Source organism: Anneissia japonica, unplaced genomic scaffold (assembly GCF_011630105.1).
Source record: "Anneissia japonica isolate Jap-2015-1 unplaced genomic scaffold, ASM1163010v1 scaffold466_len1169948_cov191, whole genome shotgun sequence".
NCBI classification, from domain to species: Eukaryota; Metazoa; Echinodermata; class Crinoidea; order Comatulida; family Comatulidae; genus Anneissia; species Anneissia japonica.
The window spans coordinates 720,762-738,759 of record NW_022689540.1 but is presented as its reverse complement, the minus strand read 5'-3'; the positions used below and the strand labels follow the sequence as shown (position 1 = coordinate 738,759).

Genomic DNA, 17,998 nt, shown 5'->3' with positions numbered 1-17,998 from the left:
GGGGGGGGGGCATTTCCTGTTAAGGTAGTCCAATTTCCTTAAAAAATTGCACATTTTAGGGAGTTTTGATCAATTCCGACGAAATTAAATTTAAAAACACAAAAGTTTTTTGCGCGCTTTGCGAACATTTTTCGGAGTTGGAACTTGTGCTTGCCCTCCTTTGCCTTCTAACTTATTTAAACACATAATAGTCCCAAACTCAAGAAAGAAAATTTAAGATAGATTGTTTTACCTAAAAGAAGGGCCTCAATGTGTAATGATGGTGAAAGAATATGTTTGTAATAAATAAAGCCATATTAAATGAAAATGCTTATATTTAGTTTTTAAAAAATGTGTGTGGCCATATATATCACAAGCCCTCAACTCGAAAAAAAAAAAATCTTGCACACTTCGCACACATTTTTGAGGGTGAGAAATTGTGTTTGTCCTCCTTTGACTTCTAAGTTAATCAAACACATAATAGTCCCAACTCAAATAAAAAGAATATTTAAGATAGATCATTTTACCTAAAAGAAGGGCCTCAATGTGTATTGATGGTGAAAGAATATGATTGTTTATGTATACTCACATAAACACCCCTTAATTCCACTGTAAATGTGGAACTGCAACACATAATTATCATCAAAATATGTTATTGCATGATCCTAAACCAGGTTAGAAAAAATAATTCTAATTAATGCAATTCTACTAGAGTAGAACATTAATCATATAATTATAGGTTCGTACTGCAAAGATATTATTTTAGTACGGTAACTTCGATAAAAAAATAAAAAAAACTGCATAGTATTATTATTTTAAAGAAGCAACAAAATGTTTAACGAAAGACTGAAATGATTTTTTGTTATCATAGAACATTTATATTAGAAAAAAAATGAATAACCTTTAATAACCAAGAAAGCACCAGATTGTTGCAAAATGTGTAAACAATACGCTAAATGGATGCTACCATGGCTACGATGGTATTGCTTAAAATAGAAAATGCATTGCAGATCACAGAGAGCACTGCATGTAATCATGAACGTATGTCTGCTTTGAGTGCCTCGTTTCTTGTTTGCCGATGGTTTCTCAAATTACAGTAACTATAAAGGCTTCATGATTACATTGCCAAAGTTTAGAGTGAGGCCGACTGCAAGATTGCACGGTCGTTGGCGATTAGTACTCAAAATAATCAATATGGATTAAGTAAGAATGTTCAATCCGATGATAGCATCCTAATTGAGACTTGAGAGCCTATTAGTGACGCTGTGTGCTAAAATCTATTTTATCATCTTGTTCTTACTGGCTTCACTTAATTAATTTAATATAATATCCATTTTACCTAAAAGTAAGTTGCCAGCTGGTTTTATAAGATTGGTTTGTTCTAATTCCATATAAATCTATTGTGCTTTTTTCTAAAAAGAGTACAAGTAAATTACTCTTAACTTGCAAGTAAAGTAATAGTGAAATTACTTGGAACTAATCATGAGATAATATTGAGATAAAATATTTTTTGACACATTTTCATAATGCATCTTATCTTATGATGCAGTAGATTCATTTGAATTGCACCCAACAGTTATCACCAAAATATGGTTTTTATAAAGTTTGAACATTGTTAAGATATTTTTTATAATTCAGCATTTGCTTTCTTGATATTGCATTACATTTTAATGTAGAACTCTTGTAATTAAGTGCTTAGTGAGTTTGTAAGTGAATATAAGACGGTTGAATCTTCATTAAAAAAAATACTCATCTATGTAAATATCTATAGGGATCCATTAGCATAATTAAAACATAAAGTAAATTGCTGCTTGATTATGATATTCTTAGTCAGTTTTCACTAAAATTTTATCAACCAATCACATCATCTATACTTTGTCTTGACACTATGCCATTCAACAACCTTGCATATATTAGAGCTTGGTTTCTATCCGAGCGCTACATGCCATCGCCGAGAGCTTTTGGTGATACTGATTGGTCGGTCAAATCGGGGAGCCTTCACAATTACGTCGGGGACTGTTACTGTACGAAGTACAAAGATTGCACTGAAAACCCTATAGCGTCAATGTATCGATTTTAAAGCAAGCAGGCTTTAATTGTCTTGCAGGATTTCATATGGAATTCTATAGCTTTAATAAAGTGGATCCCGTACGATTACTGTATATTATAGAATCCTACAGGGGTTTATAATAGCATCTTGCAAAATATATCATGGGATTGCTGTAGGATTTCTACAGAATATTCCTGCAGCAATTTTCTAAATCATCTTAGAACTACTAACTCATTAAATAAAAAATATTTATCAGTTACAGCCGCATATATGTATGTCACCATTGGATAAGAAAGAAATGAAATGACTTTATGGGGGGGGGGGGAATTAATTTTGATTAGTATATTATTACACAGGAGTGTCAGCACCCAATGAAAATAAGTTTTAAATTGTAGTGTATGAAACCTTCCTCCATGGAATATACATATGCAGACAGATTGTGATATTCCTTGTTATTATTCATGTCTAGATTATCCAGTATAACAGGTATCTATCTTTGTGTGCCAGTTAATTATCAAAGTACTGATTAACTATCTCAGCTGATGTTTGCTTTTTCTTTAGTCGTGTCCACATCACAAACAAAACCAAAGAATACCTAAATGGAGATTATGAGGTAGAACCAGGTCACGGGATGGAGCGGAACAGCTACCTGCGAGACCACAACATCAACACGTGGCTAATCAAACCCAAACATCCAAGAGTGGTAAATATCCGCATCTGTAGAAATGATAGAGTTATTAATAAGATTAATTTTCCTTGAAATCTCATACACAGAATACTGTTGTCACATTATGCAGCCAATCCTGTAACTACTGTCTTGTAGGAGCATGTAAATATGTTGCAGGTGAAGATAATAAAGTGCTCAATTCTGTCTGTATTAGGTATTAGGGGACATATTGATTATTGATTACAATAATATAGATTGGCAAAATGTCATTCCTATTGAATTCCCTGACACAGGACATGTTTAGAAATATTGCAGAATACGCTGCTATTTGGGAATCAAACTCAACCCTAGCCACCAAGCACAAGCTCGGCCATTTATTGATTAGGATACTAGATAAGTTATCTGAAAGTCATGAGTTCGATTTCTACCTGAATTATTTGCAGGATTTTGCCTCAAGTATTTGGGATGTACCAATTTTGTTGTGTTATCTTAGGAATTCTATGTTATTGTGTTGTATTGTGTTGCTGTATTTTTGTATGAGTTCTTAATAAAGTCAATCAGTCTGTTTGGGCAAAACATTTCTATATATTTACACTCACATGATATAATCAAGATCAGTTTCCCTGAAGATATTTCTAATAATGCCCTAAAAGACACATAACAAATCAACCATGCCCTCTCTTAGTCTCTCTGAAGTGAAAGTATATTACTATTATGGAATTTTCATGCTATCAGTGGACCCCTTGGCTAACAAACATTGTAGTCAAAAGATTAACATTACTGATACCTCTTTTCCTGAGCTTGTTGGATTCTCATCAATTTAAAGTAAAATATGTTTCTGCTCTTTCTAGTCATTAAACAGTGTAAATTCTGGAAAGCAGAAGCCGGGACCCGATCCAGCATCGTCGCAGCTTGGTGCATGGAATTCAGACAGGCCTTTCATATTCCTACCGCCATCAAGCAAGGAAACACGATTGCTGGGCCATGGAGAGGATAGAGAAAAAAACATACATCAAAAGTGAGTTTTACTCAGGGGCATAGGCTGATAGCTGGAACTAAATCCCTATTCCAATGAAAGTTTAATGGTCATTTTTATTGTTCTAACCTACTTAGTGGAATTAATTTGCTGATATTGCAGGAAGTGCATCTGACCCCTCCCCAGCATAATAATGTAATAATGCTGGAGAAATAACATATTTGTTTTGAATCTAGCTAAGCCCATTGTCCTGTTGGTATATTTCCTCAAGTAAGCCCTCAAATACAATATAAAATGTTTTTTGTATATTTGCCACTCAAATTTCTTAAATATTTTCTCATGTAATTTTTTGTATGTTTTATTTACTTCTTTAAATTTTCCTTCAAATACACTCTTTTCTTGAATTATCCCTGACATTTCACTCATTGACATACTTCACTTTATTTCTACACCTCCTATAAAATAATACGTTTTGGGGTCCTTATGAGATCTGCTTTACCACCACAACCATCACCTTTTCTTAATTATTTCCACAAATATACATCATATTCAAAATTTGCATTTAAATATTCCATCAAATGCTCTTTTTAAAAAATAAATACCTCATTCATTAATTATTCCTGCTCAGTCAAATAGTCATTGCACCATCTGTTGTTGTAGCTAATTCCTTGGCAGTGTTTACCATAGATGAGTCTATGCTAAGTTAATGACTACTATACAAACTGTTTTTCAGTGAAATGCATTAACAAACCTTATTAAGTTAATTGCGAAGGTCTATTAGAGACTAAGGACCCTTTCAGACAGAAAATACCGCAATTATACCGTAATCACGCTGGCGCTATTTCCGGTGTAGACCCTTTTACACAATTGGTAAAAATCTGGCATTAAAGCCAGGCTCCGTAGGGAAAAAAAAACTGGGGGAATAAGATGTAAAATGGGCAGTTACGCCCCTTTTTCCCCCAGTTTTGAAATATTAAAAAATCTGTATCTCATTCACCGTTTCCCAGTTTTTCGTCAAACAACTTTTTTCTGTCTTAGAAAAATCAGTTCTACAACATATCAAAAATTTTTTTTCCTCCGGAGCCTGACTTTAATACCGTATCCTGTCTGAAAGGGGTCCCAGCTGCAAAAGGAACAAAGAGGGCGCAATTTTTTGTTTACTTCATTAATCCAATAGGGCAAGAGAACAAATTATGCAACTGCTGCTTTCCAACTGTTTTTTTTTTTTGTTTTTGTTATGTTTATTACATGTAAATTTAACAAATAGAATGTTTTTGATGCCATGTTCAACAGGATTTAATTAAAACCAGGATATTTTTAAAACCGCAATTCAGGTATAATTAATATATAACGAAGATTTCCTCGACCATCAACGCAGACTACATTTGCAACACCGATCTTAAAACAACTCTTCGCGCGTTCATCAAAAATGTTTTACACTTTGACCTCTGATTTGTTATGCTTCTGTGCATAAGACGGCAATGAACCGCTACTTTATTAATGCGGTATTTTGACTTGGTCCCGAGGAGGCCTAACCCAAGCCGGCGTTAGGCGTATTTACCCTTTTACATAGAATGCTGGCATTCGCGAAAAACGGTATTAATACCATATTGCAGCTCTGTGTGAAAGGGGTTAAAGATAATTGATGGAGAATCCTGTGCTGTACTATCCATCTTCCTAATCCATGTCACTGCATTATCCCAATGCAACCACTATGGATATCATCATCATTATTGTCATCATCATCATGATTATTATCATCATCACCGTTATCATCATTATCATATTCATCATAGTTCAAATTTAGTAAGAATGACTGCAAAATTATTGTATTTCTCAAACCTTATCCAGACTGATTTTGTCTCTTCAATCAAGTGAAGATAAATAATTACTCTTCATCGGTACTTATATCATTTTCATTATTACTATTTTATAAGTTAAGATCCCTTAATCTGACATATAAAACAATCTTACCAAATGTCGCATATAAATCCTACATGTGACATACCTCTTACCTATATCCTGTCATTCTTGTGGGAAAAAAACTGATTTCTACACTAATTTATCATGAAATTGAAACCTTAAATGTGTTTCCCTACTGATTTGTTGTACCTTTTGCCCTCACAGTCAACTTTCGCTAAAGTTTGTTAGCCTCATTAGCTCGGTTTATTCTTTGTAATCAAGGTACAATTCACAGTTATATATTGTCCTTGTTTGATAAATATCTCCCAGTAGCCTTTTTAACATTTAAAATCAAAATCTAAATAATGGGTATAGTGATGATGGAAGATAAATTTGTAGCAATCATTAACCCCAGTTACTAGCAGATGCTGTCCATACAATTCACCTGTAGTTAACCCACAAAAGGCCCAGGTTATCACAGAATTGTTCTTACCAGGGAAAAATTATGATATTTAAAAGATATATTAAGGACATTTCCTGATTAATGAATTGTCTACTATTAAAAGAATGTGTTAGAATGTAAAGTGGAATGTCAAATTCATCATTTTACTGATTATAAAGTTGTTTCATCTTGCACTTGGTAATTGATATGATATTGATAAGTTAAACATTTTCTGCTTTAATATGTACCATTTAAAAAAAAAGAATTTTTAAATTCAATTTTTTGTGTGTGTTTTTAAGATTGTATTATTAATAAACCCATTTTTTAAACAAACTCCAAATTTGATTAGTTTTTCTTTGAAACATAATATTTGTGAGGTCTCACCACAAAATGAGTCTCATGGTTAGAAATTCAAAAATTGAGTTTATATTATATTTGGGTAGATCACATTATAAGCTTTCATTTGGTCTTTGAATGGCCTTCCCTACTATAAGTAAATCCAGAGATGTGAGCATTTAAAGTTTAGGTGTATAAGAACCACGTTTTGAGAAAATTGACCTCAAAGATAAACTAACCTGCACAAATAATATGACTAGACTTACAGAATATGTGCAGAAAACACTGTTTTAGCAAGAAAATTCACTTACAAAGTATACAATCATAAAATATAAGTATCAAGTTATTAAAAAACATTAAAATCAAAATTTTGTAAAAATATTGATTTTGGCCTGTTTTGGTGAATATCTCAATATGATTTCTCCAACGATGCATCTCATTTCGGGGTGAGACCTCACATTTTTCATTCCATTGAATGCAGATTGAGAAAAAAAATTTCAAGGATATGATGTAATGAAATTTTAAAAAGGAATCATGAATATTATTTCATTGTAGTGTAGTATACTGCTGTCTATATGAAGAACTCATATTAACTCATACCTGGACATTGTCATGCTTTAAGTAAATTGCCATTCTTCTAGCATTAATGCAAAATAAGTAGAACAATTACTTGCACATTGTACGTGATTTAAAAAGTACTCTTAATAACTGATACATTGGAATTAAGCATCGTTGAAAAACTCATTTTGAATCGGTAGACTCGGACTTGAAGAGCAACAGACAAAGAGCAACCCTGAAGATGAAGCAGATGAGTTTTTAGGACGCGCTATTGATGCAAGAAGCATTGACAGGTTGCGTTCTGACCATGTCAAAAGATTCACATTAACATTCCGCAAACCTGAATTAGAAGTGAAGGTACAGTAGTAATCTGAATATGATTTAGTTTGATTACCATTTTTGGCGCTCCCCCAGCTAGATTTTACTGCCAATGTGTATGTTATATTCAAGATGCATATTTATGAATACTTTGTTTTTCACTAGAACACCCTTCAAAATAGTTGAGCTATCTGCTTCTAATGTACCATTATATAAGTGGTCCATGTCATCTCCAATCCATTTCATTGCCCTACATATGTCTCCTGTGTATGTTTTTACTAATGGATATGCTATAGCATATTTGGAAACTATTAACATAGATTATCATAATAGACAAAGTATGTATGTGTACATTCACATAGAAATTTTCTATTATACACTTATATTTTTTTTATATATTTATTAAAAATACAATTAAAACACAGCAGCACAATGCTTAATTGAATTTTGACAAAATCGGCATTAAAATGTTATAATATAATTATACTATTATGTTTATGATATGTTTTTTTAACTCGGTGTATGTATGTAGTTTTAACGAATTCTTTTTCATTCATTTTAATCATTCATTCATTTGTTTTTATTCTGTGATTTTCATCATGCTCTATTCCTTCCATGCTAACTCCCATATAATCTATGGTTTTTTTTATCCTTCTCTCTGCCTTATTAACAATGTCATGATGTTAGTCTTAATTAACACAAGACTTCTATTTACTTTGTAGTCATATTCATTAGCTGAAATTGACTTTTTTTAAATGTTATGTTTTTTATGTCTGCATAGAAATACTTTTAATCGTCTCCACTTATATCTATCTTTTTTTTATTTATATTTTTGTAGTATTCTAAAGAGATTGACAGTATGTACAGTGCTTATATAGGATGTACTTACCTCATCCTCCTGCTTATTTGCTTCAGTCAGATTCCAATCTTTCCGTAGTAAGTATTATTAAATATAAATCTCAACTTTCTAATTAATTAAAACAATTTTTGTTGGTTTAATTCAACAAGATGATTCATTAAATTTGATTTAGTAGGGGAATCAGCTGGTGAAATTAAAATTGAGCGAGAATTTATCTTTTCATGCATTTTGAAATGAAAATATCCTGTGTTCTCTATATATTGATTGCCTACTATACATTGCATAGAATCATTTTCCTTGTTTTGTTTAGTTGTTTTAATCTGTATTATTTGTTTGTTTGTTTGCGAGACTGTACTAATACGTGGGGTCCCTGAATGATGAGCAATTTTATGCCTGCCACTGTTTTCCTAATAGTTGAGACTTAGCTTGTGCTTCATAACTGCAAGGGAAAGGCGCAATATAAATACCCAGTACAGGCCCATAGCTTGGGGCGGGTTTAAGGGGGTTACAACGAACCTCCCAAAAACTGGAGAAGATCCGCATTTAAAAATGAAAATTGATATTCGTAGATAATATTCACAATGTTTTCCAGAATATCGGAGATCATACAAGCCAAAGGGTCCACTTTCCACTGAAACGAACCTTCCACAAATTAAGTCACACTATGGGCCTGCAGTTCCAGTACCATTTAAAGGTGTTCAAATGTTGGAATTTTGTCTTCAAAGGAATATTGTTGAATTAGCTATCACAAAGTTATTTCAGTTATAGACATAGACTGTTATAGATAGACGGGTATGGTTGTTTACTCACATTATTTTTCTAGGCTATGCAGAAGCATCTTCATCTTTCACCCTAGTCTAGTGTAAACTCTACTCTAGGTCCTCCAAATTGAGAGATACAGTATGTAGGCCCAGGCATACTTTATTTTGTTGACTATTAAAATTTAACTTGTGATGTTAACAACAATTCTACTTTACGGTATTTTATGAATTAATTATAATTACGAACAAGAACAATATCTCGGGTAACCGAATCTCAAGTACTATATTTGCATAAGCCATGTGCATGCTTTGTGGGCGACTTAGAACCGTCCATTTTCTAGCGGAGCCTGAATATATGTTTTTAACACGACATACATGTGTTGTAAATGACATTTTCACTGGATAGACAATGGTTTAGCCATACCTTTTTGGGAATCCCCACCGAATGTTGGATGAAAACAACATAAATTCAATCAATAAAGGTTGTTGTATTATTATTATTCTTTCTTTAGGCACACAATACATGTGCCAAGGATTGCCAATAGCGAATATATATCACTGTCCTACTTGTAGGTGAAAATCCCTTATGCAAGCCCATACACACACGATGCTTTACACAAACTCAATATGGGATTTAGGGAGTGGAGTTGTTTATGTCGTGAGAAAAAAATCCTGCAACTGGCAGGAATTGAACCCAGGACCCTGGGATTGGAAGGCAAGCATCTTAACCACCAAGCTATTCAACTCCACTCAAGTTTTATCAGACGTAAATATGATTTAGCTTTAGTTTGATGCAACATTCGATAGATTCTAAGATTATAGAGAATTTGTTAAAAGTAGGCCAGGCTTAAAAGAGGCTAGGCGGAGCTGAGTAGGCCAAGCTGTCCAAGCTGTCATAGTGAAAGTGGCCATCTTAAATAATTGTTGGCTGTCCAAAAGATGGCCGGATGGCTCGCTGGATAAACCCTTGCCCCTTATTGTTTTTTGGAACATTCCAGCAATGCTTTTAATAGTAATAATACATACTGTATCTTTGCCTTCTTTAAAATTAACAAAATAAATTTGATGAACAAAAATAGGAACCACATTACTGTAGTCCGATATTGATAAAATAAGTTACAGGTAGTACCTCTCGTTGACTAACAACATTATTTATTGAAATGCAAGATTTCGTTAGTTTGTTAGCTAGCTTCATCATTTGAACATAGAGTTAATCAGAAGTATGCGTAATGGAGAATTTTTTTATATTATCACTGTATGTGTCTAAGATTCTAACATAGTCAGTATGTGAACGTAAATTGTAGCACATTATAATGTGTCTACTGCTCGTAGGCTTCATTTGTACAACACCATTAACACCGATTGAGCAACACAGTATTTCTAATTTGTTTGTATAAACGACCGGCATTATGTGCGATTACAATACCGAACTAGACAAAATACTACTCGATAAGTTTACCGAAAGTGGTAGGTTGGTGGTGCCTGCTTGTTGCTGTAAGCAAGATTTTGACTTCTCATAAAACAGCGGATGATAATTTAATAGCTTTCCTTTGCACCGACACACGCTGAATGGATCTGTGCATATATTTATAAAAGTTGTCGATAAACAAAAGCTTGGCTGTATTTTGTTAAGCTATATTTCAGCGCCATTTTGGTCATAATCAGCCTCATTTGTGATTGGACTTGTTTGTTTTGTGGCCTTTTTCTCTTCCAAACAAGAGTAAAATATAAATAATGTCTTTGATATTGATAATCAAACAGAAAGAAAAAAAACTGGTTGGTTCATAATCAAAGAAAACATTTGCATAATTTAATGATTGAATATCTCTAGCTAAGGCCTAATCTCTGCTGAGAACAAAATTAAAACAAGAAAACAACATTTACGCATTTTGCAATATTATTTGCCATAAAACGTGGTTTCATGATTGCACTTTATAAATGAAAACGTTGGGTCAATTGACCCGTAGGCAATAGAAGACGTGTCATAACGCCAGTGCACACACATAAACAGCATGTAGTAATATAAACAGAGCCACAGGCAGTGATGTGAAGGTGAATTGTAGCACATTATAATGCGTCAGAAACTTGATGATAACAGTAATGCTGATGTTTGTACAACTAGGTTGCTTATTGTCATTAGCTTTGAAGATGTCAGGAATGAAAATAAACATAGTATTTCCATTATAATAGAACTTTGCAATCACAATACAATTATTGTCTATTCATTCATTAAATTTTCAGTTTAGCCATCAGCCCTTTTTTTTTTACAGTATATTGTTGGTGACCACAATACACTATATTACAGTATATTGTTAGTGACCACAATACACTATATTAAAGTACTATTTTGAGGCTCACTGCATTATGTTAAGTACTATGCAAAAATTGACCACAGTGCATTATATTAAGTAATATATTGGTATTGACTATTATATTATACTATAATAGTACACTATATTAAAGTAATGCAGTATGTTGGTGTTGACCATTAGTGTATTATATTAAGTAATGTTGGTATTGACTATAGTACATTTGTTGGTATTAACCAAAGTGCATTATAAAGTATGATGCGTCCCACATTCTAAACAAATAATGTCCAATCCTAAAGTCACTAAAATCTACTCTAGCTTTTAGTATGTTTTAACGACTCACAAAATCCACTCTAACTCCTACAATGCAACAAATCTACTGTATCACAATGAATTGAAGTCACAGAGGACTGTTAAAAAAAAGGTGAAAAGTTTACTATGCATTTATCAATTTATAGGTAAAGTCTCCAGCATTGTTAAATTAGGGAGGATTTAATCGATGTTACTTGTGCCTATTAATAGCAACGACTGATTATTTCGCCTGTCAAGATGATGCTGTGGTCAGACAATGATGTATTACACTAACTGCTACTTTAGCCAACAATCAATAGTTTTGTGTATTCGTTTTACTTGCTCGTCTACCTGTGTTCTCATTCTCCATCTTCTGAGAAGTATGTTCTGTAAGCACAAAATCTCAGATTTTAATATGGCCAGTGGTTGTTAATGAAAATGAAAGGATTTATATTAAGAGGATGAAACATTTTCAGAGAAAAACTGATAAGTAGGAAACACTAATAAGCATTAAGTGTGAAAAGAGGATGAAAGGGAGAAACTGGAGAGCACTCTGCTTAAAAGAATTATAAGCAGATTATATAATGTATAGAAGTGTAGATGAGATTTTACTAATATGGAAATATTTATATGTGTTAAGGTTAAAAACTTAGTTCATAGCCTTTAATGGAAAATTAGACGGTAAAATGTACATTTCCTGGCTACAGTATAATAACGGAATAGATTTTGCAACTGTGACATACAAAAAAACAGGTTCATTATGAGTAAAACGTAACAAAACATTAAAATACATCTTAAATAAAGACATTGATACTCGAATTATTGAATTAAACCATAAACAATAGCTTACATTTATTGGATGGTATTATCAAGTATATAAAATGTAGTTACTGTTTTTCCTTAAGTTCAATTTAATACAAAAATATAATTGTGGTGTATTCTGTTCGATGTAAAAAAGAATATAATATTTTGAAGAAAAATGCCACTGACCAAAGATATTTCTACTCTCTATTATTTCTCTCTGTTATTTTTTCTAAATTAAACAACAAATTATTTGGGATTGCTGTCATGTGCTAAAGATTAATTCTTCTATTAGAGCTCAAAAAAGTATTCACTTATTGTTGACGCAATTCTGATGAATGACAGAAGCAATTAGAGAGTAAAATCTGAAGAAGTGGGGCAAAAGTTCAATAGAAATGATATAATTGTTTAAGAAAAATTGAAATGAAAAAGTAATCATTCAAATAATTTCTTTGATGCCATTACTGTAGTAATGATTTTTTTTACGATCACTTTATTATTATTCTGTTCAATTTAAGCATTGGCTCCTGTAGCATTTTATTTGTTAGTTGAACCCTAGGTGTATGCTTACCTTCAAGGCAGTCATCATTAGGCAAGACTTTTTATACCTTGTTTAGCGCAACCCGCCGACCACCAATAATGATGATTTCAATTAAAAATAAAATTTTATTTTTGTCCAATTAGGTCGACCCACCACCATAAAAAGCAAGCAAGAATCTCCCAGAAAATAACACATCTCTCGCAAATTCATTTGCATGTTTTCACTTCTTTATTATCAATTGTGGTAAAGACAAGCAAAACCAGTCACTGGTCGCGAAAATCAATGTTTAGTTATTACTACATAGTTAAACAGTAGAATAAGAGCTATAAAATGCTCACAGAATCATTTAAATCCGTCATTTCCTTATCAAGTTACAAGTGTTCAAACATACAGGTTTTTAAAGAACAATATTTGAGAAATCAGCCTTTAATGTTTACAATTTCGGGCATTCCTCAGGCAGAAACCATCACCAAATCGTTAAAAATTGTTGTTTGAACATTGAAAAGTGGGAAGATGTATAGATATATAAAGGCTAGTTTAGTGCAATAAAATAGATTTAAAAAATGTTGACATTCCAGCATGTTTGGCCATTATCTCTGAAACACCACATATATTTCTTCCTAATTATATAAATTTAAAGCATTTAACCATTACTACACTGTTTACATTTAGGAATGAAATTTTATTTTTATTTTCTCCCCCATCTGGATGTTTTTGGCAAAACCAGTTGTTAAATAATAAAACACAATTTTATTTTTATTTTGTTTCTGCTCTCTTCTGACAATCTTAAACAAATAAGTTGGCGAAACAAGGTATGAAAATGTCTTGCCTTATTATTATCAAGATTATCATCAATAATATACTTTCGTAATTAGTAATATTATAATTAATATTATCTTGCATTTCTTTTTCATTTTTGTATGTACATTATTCTCGTTACAGTACTGGGTTGATGCTTGGTGTGTTCCTGGCTGTTTTGTTACTAGCACCTGTTTTTATGGTGTTGATCACATCATCAGAATTCATGGTAATTATCTCTAAATTTATCTTTGCATTTGTTAAATTATTCCCAAAATCATTAATAATTAACTACTTTGTAGAATTGAAATGAATCGACCTCTCCAGTACAAGAGTTTGGTGCGGCTATTGATGCATTAATTTTTGCCGAGGTTGGGCCCACTCAGGGGTGGCGCTAGGCTAGGAAATCACCGACGAGAGCACAGTGGGCGTGGCCAAGTGCCACTTAAAATGTCTTAAACATGGTCCAGGGGGCTTCCCGAAAATTTTGACAATTTAGAGGTTTCAATTTTGGATTTTCGATTTTAGAGTCTAATTATGTAGAAAATACATGATTGTTTGTTTCTGCCCAACAATTTCTGGTTTATCTCCTCGACGGAGGAGGGCCCTGGCGCCACCCCTGTCCGCGCTGTGAATTTTGATAATTTCTGATTTTTTTTGTGCACTTCATTAAATTTAATTTGCAAAATTTGTTATTTTCAAATAAACAGATTCTAGAAAAACTATAAATTATATTAAATGAAAATAATCAATGTACAATGTGTTTTTGTTTTCTTTTTGTAGTCAAAGCCCAAGAAATGTGTTCTGGTTTCAAGACTAATCCTGCAAAGTCGCTTTACCAGTAGTTTGGTGGCACTGGTCATTCTTACTGTGGTCTACTTGACAAGCTTCACATCAATAGTATGTACAACCTTTGCAGAATGTTTAATGGTTTTATAATAAGTCATCGTCATTTTGGAGTTGAGCTTTAAAGATCATTATACTGTCCTGTCAGACAAACTTAAAGAATCTGTTATGCTCTGTCCAGTCTATCAAATTTTATTTGATAAAAACAGGTGAAATGCCAAAATATGGTCATGATGACATCACATCAAAACCATAAATAGGCACATCATGACTATATATGGGCATACAACAGGACAGGACAGGAATTTTTAATAAGAGAAGATAAATTCTCACCAAAGCAGACATATAGATACATAGTTACCAAACTGAGTGATTTGAAATACGCGAGTGTCTACTCCAGTTGGCTAAGATTGGGGGGTGCTGCGCCGCCAGGGCCCTGCCAGGATACAGTGGTGAAGGGCCCCTTGCTTTCCCACGATCTGAGCATTTTTAAGCTGTTTTAAAACAATTTCAGGGAGTGTTTGTTGACAATACCAGGTACAAATATTTTTAATATTAACAAAGCCACTTACAAGTTGAGTGTCAATGTAGGGCTATGTTTAATTTTCTAATGACTCCAAGTTATAGCATGACTGTTTTTATACTTTTAATAAAACCAATTTCTTCTAATTTTAAATCAATTTCCCCTTGTCCGTGATAATTCGTTATCACGCATAGAGTTTTACAAAATATGTGACAAACATATGGTCATGCATGTGTTTCTGCAAAATGCGTGTTTTATCCAAAATTACTTTGAAATGCAGGACCGTCCTGCACTTTGTGAGATAGTTGGTAACTACAGGTATGTAGATACTACCATTACTATATTATTTGCATTGCATGGCTGTTAGTCAATTTCATTAAAATTTACAGTAAAAAGTATATGTTAGCAAAAATGAAATGGTTTAATCTGTCGTATTGTTAAAGACCTGATTCCCCAGCGTGGTGCGGATGCAGGATTTGGCAGTTGGAGGTGCGTGAGAATGCACACCACCTCAATCCCACCATCATTGGGGATGAGGTGAGAAAAGTTTGAGAATATGGACCTCAATGTGCATCTGCCCCAGCGACAAAATCATAGATACATTAAAGACAACCGATCGACAATGCATTTCTAACAACACATTTATGTGTAGATAGATTAATCTTAACTGTGATACTTACTTGCAGAATTGTAACCATCCTTTTGTGTTTTCTAATGCATTATATATTTAGCTAAATATTGAAACCTTGTTGTAGTGAGGTATATATGAGAATATATTGAACTCAAGTGTGTGTTTAATAGGAGCACTTGGTGAATACAGTATAGTATTTGGACATTATTTGTTAATACCACTTGTAGGGAGTAATTAAGTAAACACTCTGTACCATTTCTCTTAATCATTATATTGGAAATTTAAACAATGAATATGAGTAATAACTGATGAATATTTGTATATTAATTAATATTTGAAAAAAGTAATAAGATGAAACATCATTAGTGTTTCCCTTACAATTGTAAATTTTATTGGTACATTTAAATAAAAGAGAGCAGCAGTTAATAAGAATATTAATTAATATCACTTGCAGGGAATGAATAAGTAAATACAGTAATCATTCATATTTCCTTAACATTGTGTGATAATTCTTGTGACCTTTAGAATTTAGGACATCATTAAGGTAAAACTCTTCAATATGTAATATTTTAACAGAGAGAAACCTGAGTAGGCCTTTCTTCAGGTTTTCGTAAATCAAAGTACTGTAGATTAATAAGTTTTATAGAAATATGTGAACAGGATTAGTTTTCATGTTCAAATCATGCCAGTCTTCAGGCCAATCAATTTCAGATGAAATTATTTGACATTTACTTTGTTACTGTAAAGTCCTTTAAGTCACATTTTACCGTTGGTAATTAATTATTTTAACAGTTTTGTGCAATGACCACGTTTCTCCGGTTAGTCTTCAAATTTTCTTAACGACCTCATGCACAAAGGCAAAATTTATGTGAGCAATTTCAGCCGGCTTAAATGTAAGATGGAAAGTAGTAAACGTTCTTTCCGCTGTAGTTTCTATTGAAATGAATATGCCCATTAGCCAACCGAAAGTGGCATTAGAATAATTACAAATAACAACCCTATTATGGTGATGCGTGTTCCTGCCTGTGCAGAATTTCTATAGACGTGGCAAGTTTAATACGCTTTACACCTTAAGATGAATATGCAGTTGCACAAACAAGTCTCTGAAATGCCCAATAGCATATAAACAATTGAATGAGGATTGATTTGTCTGTTTTACATTGTATGCTGTAGGACATCAGTGAATCACTGAAAGTGTTAATAATTTAAGGATTATTTTATAGCTACTTCTGTGTGGATCTCCGTCAGTTGCATGTTTAAGATGTGCTTACCATGCTTAAGTACCCTTCTCCCTCTTAGCTTTAGAAGGTTTGTCAGCCTCATTATAATTAAATAATTCTCCTGTAGACAAGAATGCACCACAAATAATATTTAAAAATGCCTTCGGATTTTGAATTGACAGCCCTCATTATAGTAAGCACTTCCTCCCTTTTTCTTAATAATTCTCCATATCTTTTCACATACTATATATATTGTCATTTTTTTTCCCATCACAATCTTAGTTTGGTTTTGATACTACGTCTCTCAGTGAGTGCCTTGCAGACATGATTGGTATTGAACCATCAAAGGTTAATATCTCTCATGTTGTAAGTTCGGGAGTCGAGCTTGGTGATCAGACCAGTGCAGTTTGCAACCCATCCAAGAAGGCTTGTCACTTTCCTCAGGTAAAAAAAAATATATAATATAATAACTCAGTTTTTACAAATGAATTTAGTCTACTGTTTTCTATCGAGTTCTAGCCATTTTGTGGGAATTTACATTTTATTCATTTATTCATTGCTATTGTGAATCCTGTATAATTTTAATCTAAGTTATTGTATAATAATTATACTAATTTTATTATACAGTATTAGGGTTTTTGTTGGGACCATGAGGAACTACATTTAAAATTCTAAATTTCTATAATTATCCTTGATTGTCTATGTGCTTTCTGATTTTTGTCATTTGATGTGTTTTATTATAAGAACTTCCTCTATTTTTAATATTAGTTCTTACATTTGTTGACTATGAAAACAATGAATCATTTGATAGGCTAACATACTGGTTAGGAGGTTACTTACTATGACCTTCTTTATTAATTAATGTAATATTATAATTGTGTTAGTAGTAAAAATAGCACTTAATTTCCCATGGTATAAATAGTAACTTTCTCTTTCTTCATCATCACACACTTTTTTTAAATTTGCTCCCATTTTTTTCATTCACAGTATTTCACATTCTGTGTTGTCTTAGTGATGGTGTGCTGTTCTGTATTTCAACAACTTAGCAACATAGTAAAGCTGCTATGGTTACTTTGCATCTCTGGTATATATGTAGTTATTGTACAGACCTGGGCATCAAACATATTCGAAAACCATGATTTGATTCTGAAGGCTGAACGGGGGTATTTATATTAGATTTTATATATATA

The 17,998-nt window shown here is 32.7% G+C and overlaps 1 protein-coding gene across 1 annotated transcript in view; it reads left to right on the top strand.

The window, feature by feature from the left end:
* Positions 1 to 17,998, top strand: part of LOC117125272 (adenylate cyclase type 5-like) — a gene marked incomplete at its 5' end in the record, with an annotated part of 40,631 nt that overhangs the window by 17,556 nt on the left and 5,077 nt on the right. The window contains 8 exon segments of the mRNA XM_033271746.1: positions 2,591 to 2,732; positions 3,548 to 3,714; positions 7,111 to 7,267; positions 8,067 to 8,164; positions 13,733 to 13,817; positions 14,372 to 14,488; positions 17,091 to 17,252; positions 17,796 to 17,971. Of these exon segments, the coding sequence (XP_033127637.1) occupies positions 2,591 to 2,732; positions 3,548 to 3,714; positions 7,111 to 7,267; positions 8,067 to 8,164; positions 13,733 to 13,817; positions 14,372 to 14,488; positions 17,091 to 17,252; positions 17,796 to 17,971 (1,104 nt within the window).